The sequence below is a fragment of the Neovison vison genome, chromosome 1, assembly GCF_020171115.1.
Source record: "Neovison vison isolate M4711 chromosome 1, ASM_NN_V1, whole genome shotgun sequence".
NCBI classification, from domain to species: Eukaryota; Metazoa; Chordata; class Mammalia; order Carnivora; family Mustelidae; genus Neogale; species Neogale vison.
In genome coordinates this window covers 52693186-52705573 of record NC_058091.1, presented here as the reverse complement: position 1 = coordinate 52705573, position 12388 = coordinate 52693186, and the positions used below count along the sequence as shown (strand labels likewise).

The 12388-nt window shown below is 33.8% G+C and overlaps 1 protein-coding gene across 6 annotated transcripts in view; it reads left to right on the top strand.

Moving 5' to 3' along the window:
• Positions 1-12388, top strand: part of MYO6 (myosin VI) — a 153275-nt gene that overhangs the window by 90103 nt on the left and 50784 nt on the right. For all 6 annotated transcript variants that reach the window (XM_044246965.1, XM_044246962.1, XM_044246958.1 and 3 more), the window contains exons 10-12: positions 1085-1165; positions 4319-4499; positions 9976-10120. In XM_044246965.1, coding sequence (XP_044102900.1) covers positions 1085-1165; positions 4319-4499; positions 9976-10120 — 407 coding nt within the window. The remainder of the gene's footprint in view (positions 1-1084; positions 1166-4318; positions 4500-9975; positions 10121-12388) is intronic.

Below are 12388 nucleotides of genomic sequence, written 5' to 3'. Positions count from 1 at the left end.
TTCATAGCATCTATATGATGTGTGGTGTATTTAATCTCAGAATTCATGCCATGGTGCAGTGGGATCATAGTGACCTGATTAAAGAGAAGCTGAGATGTTTAAAAACATTTTCTTTTCTTTCTTTTTTTTTTTAAGATTTTATTTATTTGACACAGAGAGAGTACTAACAGGGAGCAGCAGGGCAGGGGAGAGGGAGAAGCAGGCTCCGCACTGAGCCTGATGTGGGGTTCAATCCCAGGACCCTGGGATCATGACCTGAGCTGAAGACAGTCACTTAACTGACTGAGCCACCCAGGCACCCCTAAAAACATTTTCCATCCTGTTTCCTGTGTACTTCCTTCCTGACTATAACCCCATCTTCAGTGTGGGTAATAGATTCACTTTGGGACTAATAAATTATTTTCTTCTCAGCTGCTTCCCTCCTTCTATGTTTTTAGTGCTTAATCTTTAAAAGGCTTCTGGGCAGCAAAGTAAATCATTGAGATAAGAGCTGAAATTGTTATTTGGATACCTATGAAGGTTTGTAAAGCAAGTATTGTAATTTATGTGTGGTCACTGTTAACTGTCAACAAATATGGATGGCATGTTTTGAAGAACTCATTTTAAAAATCAGAAATTAAGAAACTTAGGGATATTATTCTGTTACTCAGCATTAAAAATATTACTTGAAATGTTAAACCACAATGTGTAGGTTCTTATTTGAGACTATATATTTAGTAGAAAGGTGATTTTCATTATATCTATAGTACTTACTTTATGAACTATATTTTTAAGACAATATTTGACATTGAGATTTAAAATTGCTACCCTTTAAAAATAGGAAAGCTTTATGGTACTGATTTTTATGTTACTGTTTAATTTAATCTGCTTTCAAAAATCAGAATTTTAAATATCCCTGGTTTGATTAGTAGGAGTAAAAATGTTTATAATACATAGAAGTTATCAGTTGTAATTGAGAGATTAAATGATATTTAGGTTATATTTAAAAGTTCTTTTTGTTTATCACTGTTTTGATAAAGTGTGTTTTCTTTTGTATTATTTTCATGTGGATTGTATTTGTTATACTTATATTTCTTTTTCCTAGTATTTAAACCGAGGCTGCACTAGATACTTTGCTAACAAAGAAACTGACAAACAGATTTTACAGAACCGGAAAAGTCCCGAGGTATAGTAGACTGTTGTTTTTAAATTAAAATCCTTAATACAAAAAAAAAATCATACTCAAAGATATTTTTTTTTATTTTGGAGCCCCAATAATATTTCTTACTTTTAGGCTTATACTTAAAAAACAAAATGCTCATCTAAGTCTTTCTTGCAGTGTAGTACTTTATTGCCTCTGTTGGTATCTACCAAAGCTATAAGTTTGGTTTTTCTTAGTTAGGCCTCAGTGCGCTGCTATCCTCCTTTTCTTCTTCCCCCACATGAGGGTATTATAATTGCCTAAGAATTATCCTTTGCTAATAAAATTTTTAACTTACTCTCACATTACCCACTTGGACTTTAGTATAAAATATGTCCATAATTTATTTTCTACCTTAAGGCCGAAGTAAGCTTTGAAGTAGCCATTAAATAGAGTAAGAATTCTTGTGAACTAATGCTTATGTATTGTTATATTTCTCTTTAAAACATTATATTTCTGCAATATACTATGGAAAGTCTTTTTTTTTTTTTTTAAGATTTTATTTATTTATTTGACAGAGATCACAAGCAGGCAGAGAGGGAGGCAGAGAGAGAGGAAGGGAAGCAGGCTCCCTGCTGAGCAGAGAGCCCGATTTGATTCCGGGCTTGATCCCAGGACCCTGGGTTCATGACCTGAGCCAAAGGCAGAGGCTTTAACCCACTAAGCTACCCAGGCGCCCCTATGGAAAGTCTTATATTTAGGTTTTACTTATTATGTTTCTAAAGGCAATTAGATGTAATTATACTATTATTATTTTTAAAACATTAAATCCTTAATCTAAAAATCTGTAACTCTTACAAATTTTAATATGTAATGTTCAAGTAATAAGTAGTATTAAGTTATATCTACTCCAGGAGGTTAAATTATGAAATACTGAGTCAGGATTAATTTTAGGGACTACTTCATTTTGTCTCTCTATTTAAAGTTTTATATTGAATGTTTAATTGTACAGTTTTTATTATATCCAGTTTTAAATGTGTGAATCAGATGATTTTGACTCCTTTCAAAATGAGTGAGATGAATTATATCTTTAATATGTTCCTAGAAAAGAACAGAAAACAACCAAAAATTCCCATTATTTCAAATTCTAAACAGATGAGTACAGTTAATTTATTTGTTAACATTTATCATTTTATTTTTATTTATTTTTTAAAGATTTTATTTATTTATTAGAGAGAGAGAGAATGCTCATAGAGTGGAGGGAGAGATAGAGGGGAAGGGAGAGGGAGAGAGAAGATCTCAAGCTCCCCGCTGAGCATGCAGCCTTCTGGGGGGCATGACCTCACAGCCCAGAGATGATGAACTGAGCTGAAATCAAGAGTCAGGTACTCAACCAACTGAGCCACCCAGGTGCCCCAACAATTATTGTTTTAGGCATAAATATTTGAATTATAAATCATAAACTTTAGGTGAAATTCATGGTTGGAACTTTAACAAGTAACTTTAATATTTATTATGGTATCTTCCTTTGTTATGATAACCTTTATTTTTATGAAGTATCATCAAAATACAGAAATTTTATTCTTCCTACTAAAATAATGGAAACATTACCTAGTGGGATAGGGATAGTGCATCTGTCCTTAAGGAAGAAGATAGATCTCTAAATTTTATCTTTAACATGGAAAAAACTGAGTAAAGAGGGAGGAAAACTAGATTCGACTCTCCAAAGAGTAACATGTACTCTTTGTATTCTGATAAGATGAAAATGTACTCTTTGTGATTCTAGAGTCATCAAACTTTGTGAGATAGTTTGTTCATATTATTGAGTGTATATATAAAAATATATAAGTGAATAATGGATTAATATGTTTAAATTACTTTTTATGTCTTCTTTATCAGGAGGATGAGGTGATAATTTTTGACTAATTAGAATCCTTTGCTTAATTCCATTTGAGTGTCTAAGCTTTGTGCCATTTTTAGGAAAATGCAGTATTTTTAGTCTACCATAATAATATATTCTTAATATTTGATGAGAAAGATTTTAAATGAAGTAACCATTCAGTTGCAAGACTAAAAATTCTGCATGATCTGTGTTTTCTGTTAACTTTGGCTGCATGTGATTATTTCCTTTGCTTCTTTTAAGAATAAAATTAAATTTCTTTATCTAGACATTTTCCAGAAATTTTACCCAAGCATAATTAAGCATTTTAAATAATTTTGTGGAAGATAATCCAAATTTAGCTGGGAAGGAATTGGCATCTGGGAGGGGGAAAAAAATCTCCTAGAGATGTCTTTAGTGGGCAGTTAATTCTGGTGCTGCATTAACTGTTTAATTTTACCTATTCATTGTCAATTTCTGGAAAATTCCTAGTCCAATTTTTCTGTGTCCAGTAACTTTTATTTTTCTACTTCTGTAAGATTTCTGCAGCCCTAAATTTCTTATTTTTTCTTCTGAGCTTTTATTTATTTATTTTTTTTCCCCCGCCCGCGCCCCCTTTCTTCTGAGCTTTTAAATAGGTTCTAACAAATGAATACTTTAGATGTAAATTCTTTTAGGAGAGAAAATTTTTCTTTATTTTTTCTGAAATGTGAGTCATTGCATAAATTCTGAGTAAGCACAATGCTTACTAATACACCTTACCTCATACGCTTATATAGGAAGATCTAAAAATCGATTCTCTGGTTATGAAAATTGTTATTAGTCTGTCCAGTATTTATTATTGCTGAATACTGATGCAGTTGATGGCAGTTAACCTAAAGGAATATAATGCTAAGTGTTATATTTGAATTTTTATTATAATTTTTCACCTTAGTTCCTTTTGACCTGTGGATTCATATTGATTCCTTTCAACCACTGATATTCCCTTCTTTTTCACTCAATTTAGATTTTTATCTAATGTATTTTAGCATTATAATGCCTTAGAGTTAAAATTGTAATTTAACTGGAAAATCTCTCATTCCATTTTGACTGATATTTATTGAGATAATTGTAGAGTGACAGGCAGTTGAAAGAAGTAATACAGAGAGATCCTGTGCACACTTCGCACATTTAGATTTTGAATTGATAGAATAGTAAAGTTTTTCCATTGACATTTTGTTTTTGCATGTCATTTAGTGCATTAATAGACGTTGTGTAGCAGTTTTAATATACTTAAATAATGACAAAGAACAATTAATTGATGTCTTCTTGTTTTGTAGTATCTTAAGGCAGGTTCTTTAAAAGATCCTCTGTTAGATGACCATGGAGATTTTATTAGAATGTGCACAGCCATGAAAAAGATTGGTTTGGATGATGAAGAAAAACTTGATCTGTTCCGGGTAGTAGCTGGTGTCCTGCACCTTGGAAATATTGATTTTGAGGAAGCCGGCAACACTTCAGGTTTTTTTGTTTGTGGTTGTTTTGTTTTGTTTAAAGAGGAATGAAAGAAGTTCTGTCATTTCTTTGTCATATGTAAATTCAGTCCGTTTGTATGCATGTTTTTAATACCCTGAAATTTCTAGAATGTATTATGTTACATGGTGAATGTTGGGAATGAAGGATGCTGCATTATTAGTCATTATGAACTCTGTTTTGAACAAATCAGTGATACTGATAGGGAATAAACTCATTTTATGAAGGAAAAGTAACTGTGACTGTCAGGGTCATATTCAGGTAAAATTTTCAACTGATAATTATACTTTTGCAGTATAATTAGTGCACATACTATTAAGGAATTTTGACATTTTTCCAGTTCATTGATATTAACTTTGATCCATTAATTAGGGCAATTGAACATATACAAGCCCATATACTTTATTACTTGGGAAAGGAAATAGGTCATACTTTATACATATTGAAAAGAGCATTTAATGCCTGCATGATAGTAACTTTTCAACTTAGGTGTTTCAGTCTCTACATAAACAATAAGACATTTTTTGTATAATCTTAAATTTGATCCATGAATTACAGGGGTTGGAAAACTATGGCCTATGCCAAATTTGACCAGCTGCCTGTTTCTGTAAATAGCGTGTTGTTGGAACAAAGCTGCACCCATTCATTTGTGTCTTATCTGTGCCAGCTTTCATGCTACAGCAGCAGAGTTCAGTAGTTGTCATAGAAACTGTATGGCCAGCAAAGCTTAAAATCTGACACTTAGGAGAAAAAAATGTTGACTCCTGCATACATACATTATTAAAATATTTCATACTAAGAGCGAGTTAAAAAAATCAAAAGGATCATTTAATACAGTAGTCAGTAACATGGGCTTTAGTGTCAGATCCCAGAAGCTTTCTGACGCTTGCTTTTTTCATTTGTAAAATAATGAAGAAACAGTCCATTAGAAGTACTTTTAAAGTGTAGTACCTAGCCATTGTATATATGCATATAAAGAAGGAGCATCAGAAGAAAGAAGAAAGAACATTTTTTTAAAAATGTGCCTGCTATGTGCAAGACCTTTCATATACTGTGTTTCATCGTAAACAACATAATCATAATCTAAACTTTGTAAAAATAATGGGGTAGAGGGCATTATCTATATTTTATGGAAGTAAAACCTCTGCATAAGTAATTTATTTACTAATGAAGTTGTAGATGTGAAAGCTGGGTTCTCCCCAAGTCTGACTAACTCAGGTACTTGTGATCATTGTCCCAAATTGCCTCCAGTCACTGAACCTCACTGAGAGTCCTGACCTGTGAATGAGCAGACTGAAACAGTCTTCATGACTTTCAGATTTAATATCCTGCGATGTTGCGCAGTCGATAACATCAAATGCCAGCACAGTGTAGTGTTGAAGAGTACGTGTTCTTGAGCCAGAGTATTCGTCACAAGCATATTATCTGCTTGTGTGGCCTTGGGCCAGGAACTTTACTTCTTTGTGTCTCAGTTTCCTTACCTCTAAATGGGGGATAACAACACTCCTGCCTCATGTTGTATAGGGGAATAAATGTGTTAAATATTAAATGATGTCAATATTTATGTCCAGCACATAGTAATCACTGTAAGTGTTTTTAATGAATAAGTAAAATAAAAATACGAATTAATTCTAGTTTAAAATATAAAAAAACAAAATCAGTATGTTCTTAGTGTACACTAAAGTTTTAGGTTTTATGAGGGATTCAGTATTCTTATTTTGAAAATGTAATGAATGTTAGAATATATCTCATTTGCTCTCTAGTATTGTTATACAAAGGGAGTATATGGAAAGTTCTAAGTAACACAAAAAAAGTTTAGATTAAGGCCCACTTTGGAAATGTTAGAAGTGATAGTTGCCATTTTCACATCTCATTATGCTGTGGTAGAGCGTGCAGATATATACAGAGGATCATAAATGTGATGTGATCCAGTTAGTTGAAAAGCACTTAAACAGTTAAAAGGGAAATAGCACATATTTACATTATCTTTTATCTTTCTTCTCAAAATTCCTTCTGTTGAAAGGAAAATGAGCAGAAAGCAGAGGAGATTGGAGTGAAGCAACAAATTAAGGAAACTAATAAACTAGATTATTTTGGGGTCCCTGAGTGGGTCAGTTGGTTAAGCATCTGCCTTTGGCTCAGGTCATGATCTTCAGGTCCTGGGACTGAGCCCCCCGAAGGTCTCCCTGCAGGGAGTCTGCTTCTCTCTGTCTTTCTCCCTCTGCCTCCCCATTGCTCATTCTCTCTCTTCTTTAAATAAATAAAATCTTTTAAGAAAATAAAATAGGTTATTTTAATTTTAATAGCTCAGATTTTATTAATCTTCATCTTTTCTGTGATCCTTACTATAGAACCAAATGGTTTCTTTCTAGTTAGAATCAATTTTTTTTTCCCTCCTTGAGAGCTCAATTTTGGCATATCCTAACAACTCAAAAAAGCTGTGGATATTTTTTATGATTATTTTATCAGAAAATTTTTCTACTGTAAATGTTTAGAAGACTCCTACTTATATTGAAAAGGTTTTATGTGGTAGCATATGCAAAAAATGCCTGTTTTTTAAAATTCTGCATCACAAAAGTGATTCCCTAATTCCTGAAAGTGTGTAAGAAACTTTGCAAAAAATACTGTTTTTCTGAAAATAAATAAATTGAAAAAATTTAAAAAAAAAGAAACTTTGCAAAACAGTAAAAAAGAAATGTTTAAATATATTAATGAATTATTGCTGGTCAGTTTATTGAGAGCTATGTAATTTAGATAATGGTGTGTGTGTATGTGTGTAGAAGCTAGAAGTCAGTAGTAAGCTTATTTTCATAAAATTAAAGGTTCAGTATATCTTCTAAGTATTCTTGTCCCCTTGTTCTTTTTCTTTGGTAACAGCTTTATTGAAATATAGTTCATAGACTGTTCAATTCACCCATTTAAAATACACAATTCAGTGGTTTTTAATAGAGTCAAAGTTGAGCAGTCATCACTTCGGTTAGTTTTTAGAACATTTTCATCACTTCAGCATTTACCTCTCATTCCTTCCCAAATCCCTGTTGTTAAAAATAACATTTATGCTATCATGCAAAAAACCTTTTCAATATAAGTAGGAGTATTCTAAACATTTATAGTAGAATAAATTTTCTGATAAAATAATTACAAAAATATCCACAGCTTCTTCAGTGTAGCTGTATTCATTTCATGTTCTCATCAGCAGTGTATGAAGGTTCCTCCTTCTCCACATCCTAACACTGTCTATGATTATAGCCATCCTAGTATGTGTGAAGCGTTTTACTTCATTGTGGTTTTTATTTACATTTTTCTGAAGGCCCATGAAATTGAACATTTTTTCATGTCTTTATTGACCATCTGTATCTATTTTTTTGAGAAATGTCTATTTATATCCTTTGCCTATTAATTGGGTTGTCTTTTTACTGTCAAGTTGTAAGAGTTTTTTAAAAACTACATTCTAGACACAGGTTCTTTGTCAGATATATAATTTGGAAATATTTTCTCTCAATCTGTGTCTTGTCCTTTAAATTTTTGGGTAATGTTCTTTGAAACAAAGAAGTTTTTCATTTTGATAAAGCCTAATTTGTCTGATTTTTTTGTTGTTTGTGCTCTTGGTGCCATATCTAAGAAACCATTACCTGGTCCAAGATCATGAGTTTAATAGTTTTAGTTCATAATTTAGGTCTTTAGCCATAATTTTTATTTATGGTGTGAAACAGGGATCAGTCTTCATTCTTTTGCATGCAGAAACCCAGTCTCAGTGCCATTTGCTGAAAAAGCTGTTTTTTCTCCAGTGAGTTATCCTGAAGCCCCTCCTTCTCCTCCCTATCCTCCTCCCCCTCTTTCTTCTTTTACGATTCTGTTTATTTTTTTGACAGAGAGAGAGGGTGTGTGTGTGCGTGTGCAAGCAGGGGGGAAGGGCAGAGGCAGAGGGAGAAGCGGGCTTCCTGCTCATCAAATACCCATCCTGGGTTTGATCCTAGAACCCTGGGATCATGACCTGAGATGAAGGCAGACACTTAACCACCTGGGCCACCCAGGTGCTCACAACCCTTATTCTTAGGAAATCTCATGGTCTGTTTCTCCTGAGACAGGGTATTAAATAGTTTACTAATTTGTCACGATAAGCTTATTTTTTTTTTTTATAAACTTAGGATTTTTTCACATTCTTTATAGTTTTGAAGTTAGTCTTATGATGAATTATTTAAAAACATTAAACCTTAAAAATATTAGTAAAATGTTTACTTTTAAACTATTAGCAGTAACAATAAAAATGATAGTAGTTAACCTTTATATAGTGCTTACTGTGTACCAGGTACTATTTTCAGAACTTCACATATATAACTTCATTAATCTCTATAACAGCCTTATTAGATAAGTACAGTTATGATCTGTTAAATGGATGAAGAAACTGAACACAGAAAGAATAAGTGACTTGTTCAGGGTTACACAGCTAATAAGTCTTAACAACCACATCAGGCCAGAGGCTAAAGCATTATAATATAGTTCTTTTTATATAATATTTTTTAAAACATCCTCCATTACTAGAAATCTATGGATATGATGTACAGGGAATAGCAGTTATCTCCTGAGCAACAGGAGCACGTACATACCCAGCATGGGTACACAGAGATACACCACACACATAAATAAAACCTCATATGTTGACCGCCAGCCACACTGACCTACTGAATTGCCAGTGTTTGCTATTAAAATTATTCCTTAAGGTTTTCAGGAATCATATGAATTTTAATGATAAGGTACTATATTTTTCTAGAGATTTACAAGGATTATAAGCTATCAGTATATTCTGCTTGCCAGGTCATAAAAAATGAACAGTCCAGGTTAATATTGATGGGCTGAAAGATTATATCGTGGACTGTCTTGTGTGAGGGTCTCCCATTGACCTTGGCAGTATGACCTTTTTTTTTTTTTAAAGATTTTATTTATTTATTTATTTGTCAGAGAGAGAGAGAGAGCACGCACAGGCAGGCGGAGTGGCAGGCAGAGGAGGCCAAGAGAGAAGCAGTCTCCCCACTGAGTAAGGAGGTCAATGTGGGACTTGAACCCAGGACCCTGGGAACATGACTTGAGCCGAAGGCAGCTGCTTAATGGACTGAGCCACCCAGGCATCTTTCTCTCTCTCTCTTTTTTATTTTATTTATTTATATGACAGAGATCACAAGTAGGCAGAGAGGCAGGCAGGGAGAGAGGAGGTAGCGGGCATCTTGCTGAGCAGAGAGCCTACCGTGGGGCTTGATTCCAGGACCCTGATCATGACCTGAGCCAAAGGCAAAGACTTAACCCACTGAGTGGGGTGGTGAAAAAAAGTGAAGTGAAATTAAAAGTCATAAATAAGCCTGGTCTATTCCATAGATTTATGTAAGTGAAGTATACTTCTAAGAAGTGATCTTGGAAATCTGGTTTACATAATGTCTGTTAACTTGAAATTTAAATGTATTTTCATTAGGTGGTTGTAATCTGAAGAATAAATCTACTCAGGCATTGGAATATTGTGCTGAATTACTAGGTTTGGATCAAGATGATCTTCGTGTAAGTTTAACTACAAGAGTCATGCTAACAACAGCAGGGGGCACCAAAGGAACAGTTATAAAGTAAGTTCCTTAACTCACTGCTCTGTAAAAATGCTGCCTTATGGTTTGTCAGGGAAAAATCTTTCTTTGAGAACAATGAGATTTAAAGTTGATCTTTATGATCATTATAATGTTCTAAAACATGTGCTTGATAGGTAAGAATTCTGTGCATATTACTGCAGTAATCTACCATACAAGTCAATGCTGACTTCCACAGCTCTTAAAGTTGTTCCTTACAGATATGCCGAATGCCACAGATTTGTAGTTTATAAAGTAAGAGAAGTTTACTTTTGCACAACTACAAAAATATGAGTTGATTATGTTAATATTTGTTTTAGGCAACAATTTTTTCCCAAATTTTCCAGACTTTTTTTGAGAAATAATTCACTCTTCTAAAAGGTACAGTTTAGTATTTTTAAAGTGTATTTACAAGGTTGTACAACCATCACCATTTATTTTCAGAAGGAAACAGATCATTTTACTTTAAAAGTCATTTTCCTTGCAACTGTCATGTTCTAAAACTTACTAAGTAAAACTTACTCCAGTAAAACACTCAGCAAAAGGATTTCCCCCTTACCTCTTGGAGTCTTCATTTAGAGGAAATTGCAAATGATCGGAAAATAAGAGCATAGCCAAAGTTTCTCTGATCTGTAACCAAGAACTTCTAGGTTGTATTTGGGCCTCTGTACACTTTTGGCTCAATATCCTGTGTTTTAGGCATTTCTGTTTTTGATACTATAAAATAAAATCGATATTCAGCCGTCATTCTGAGGCACTGTAAGATCTTCATTTGTAGGGAAAAAAGTCAGATCCTCTATCCCTTGCTAAATAAGGCAGTCAGTGAGCTCTAGTGACTTATTTCAGGAAGATTTTCAACAAATTTATCCAAGAAGGATTTAAAAACAAACTTTAAGCCACACAGAAAGTTGGTACTTCTTACATTTTGGAAAACATTAGCAAGGTATGTTTAGCCTGATTGTTTGCTAAACTAATTCCAAATTATTATAAAGTAAACCTTACCAAGGAGAATGTATAGTAGTGCCATACAGTTGCTTTTCCTTGGAGATATTTCTGGGACGCAAGGGAACTACAGTAAATGCACATGTGTATGATCTTCAGGTAGCATTTCCTTCATTTCTCCTTTGTTCTAAAGCACTTCTTTTATGTGTTCTATGTATGGAGTACTCAAAGAAGTTTCACTTTAGGAAGGGGTTCTGTTGCAGGAAGTTTAAGTCAGAAAACCAGTTTAGAAGGGATTCAAGTATTAGTCTGACCTGAAAAACTTTTTCTTTCTTTTTTTTTTTTTTTGAAGATTTTATTTATTTATTTGACAGACAGAGATCACAAGTAGGCAGAGAGGCAGAGAGGGGGAAGCAGGCTTCCCGCTGAGCAGAGAAAACAACGGGGCTCGATCCCAGGACCCTGAGATCATGACCTGAGCTGAAGGCAGAGGCTTTAACCCACTGAGCCACCCAGGTGCCCTGACCTGAAAGACTTTTTTTTTAAAGATTTTATTTATTTATTTGACAGACCGAGATCACAAGTAGGCAGAGAGGCAGGCAGAGAGAGAGGAGGAAGCAGGCTCCCTGCTGAGCAGAGAGCCCGATGCGGGGTTCGATCCCAGGACCTGGGATCATGACCCAAGCGGAAGGCAGAGACTTTAACCCACTGAGCTACCCAGGCGCCCCCCGACCTGAAAGACTTTTAAGGTTACTTCCAAATTTGACTTTTTTTTTTTTTTTGGTGTTCCATGGTGCCTCCTACTTACCCTTATGATAGCATTAAGCATGCTGTTTGAAAATTCACTTTTATGGTAGTTTCTTTATTAGAGTATAATTTTCTTTAGGAAGAGGGCTCTGTGTCTGTATCTGCAACATCTAGCGTTGTTGTGTAGTTACTTATATTAAATAGTAGAATTGGACAGTCCAGATTTTTAGATGTAAACATTTCTTCCTAAACAGTGTTAAATAAGGTACCATACTTTAAAGTTATCCTGAATTAAACACAGTTTCCTTTGCATTTAAAGTAAGTCTTTGAAGGTTGAAAGGAAGATTATTCCTCTGAATAATTTTTTATATATTCATCATGTGCAATAAAGCATAAATTAAGATTAAACCATTTTTTGAGCCTAAAGTTTTTACTCAATAAAACATTTTTTTTATCTACGTGTAGATAACTTCTTTAGTTCTTTTACTATGCTTCTTAGCCCCATTTATTTGTGCCTATTGGCAGATGACCTTCTGTAGCTATTCATTTTGTTCTTCACAGTGAAAGTTTTAGATACACTTT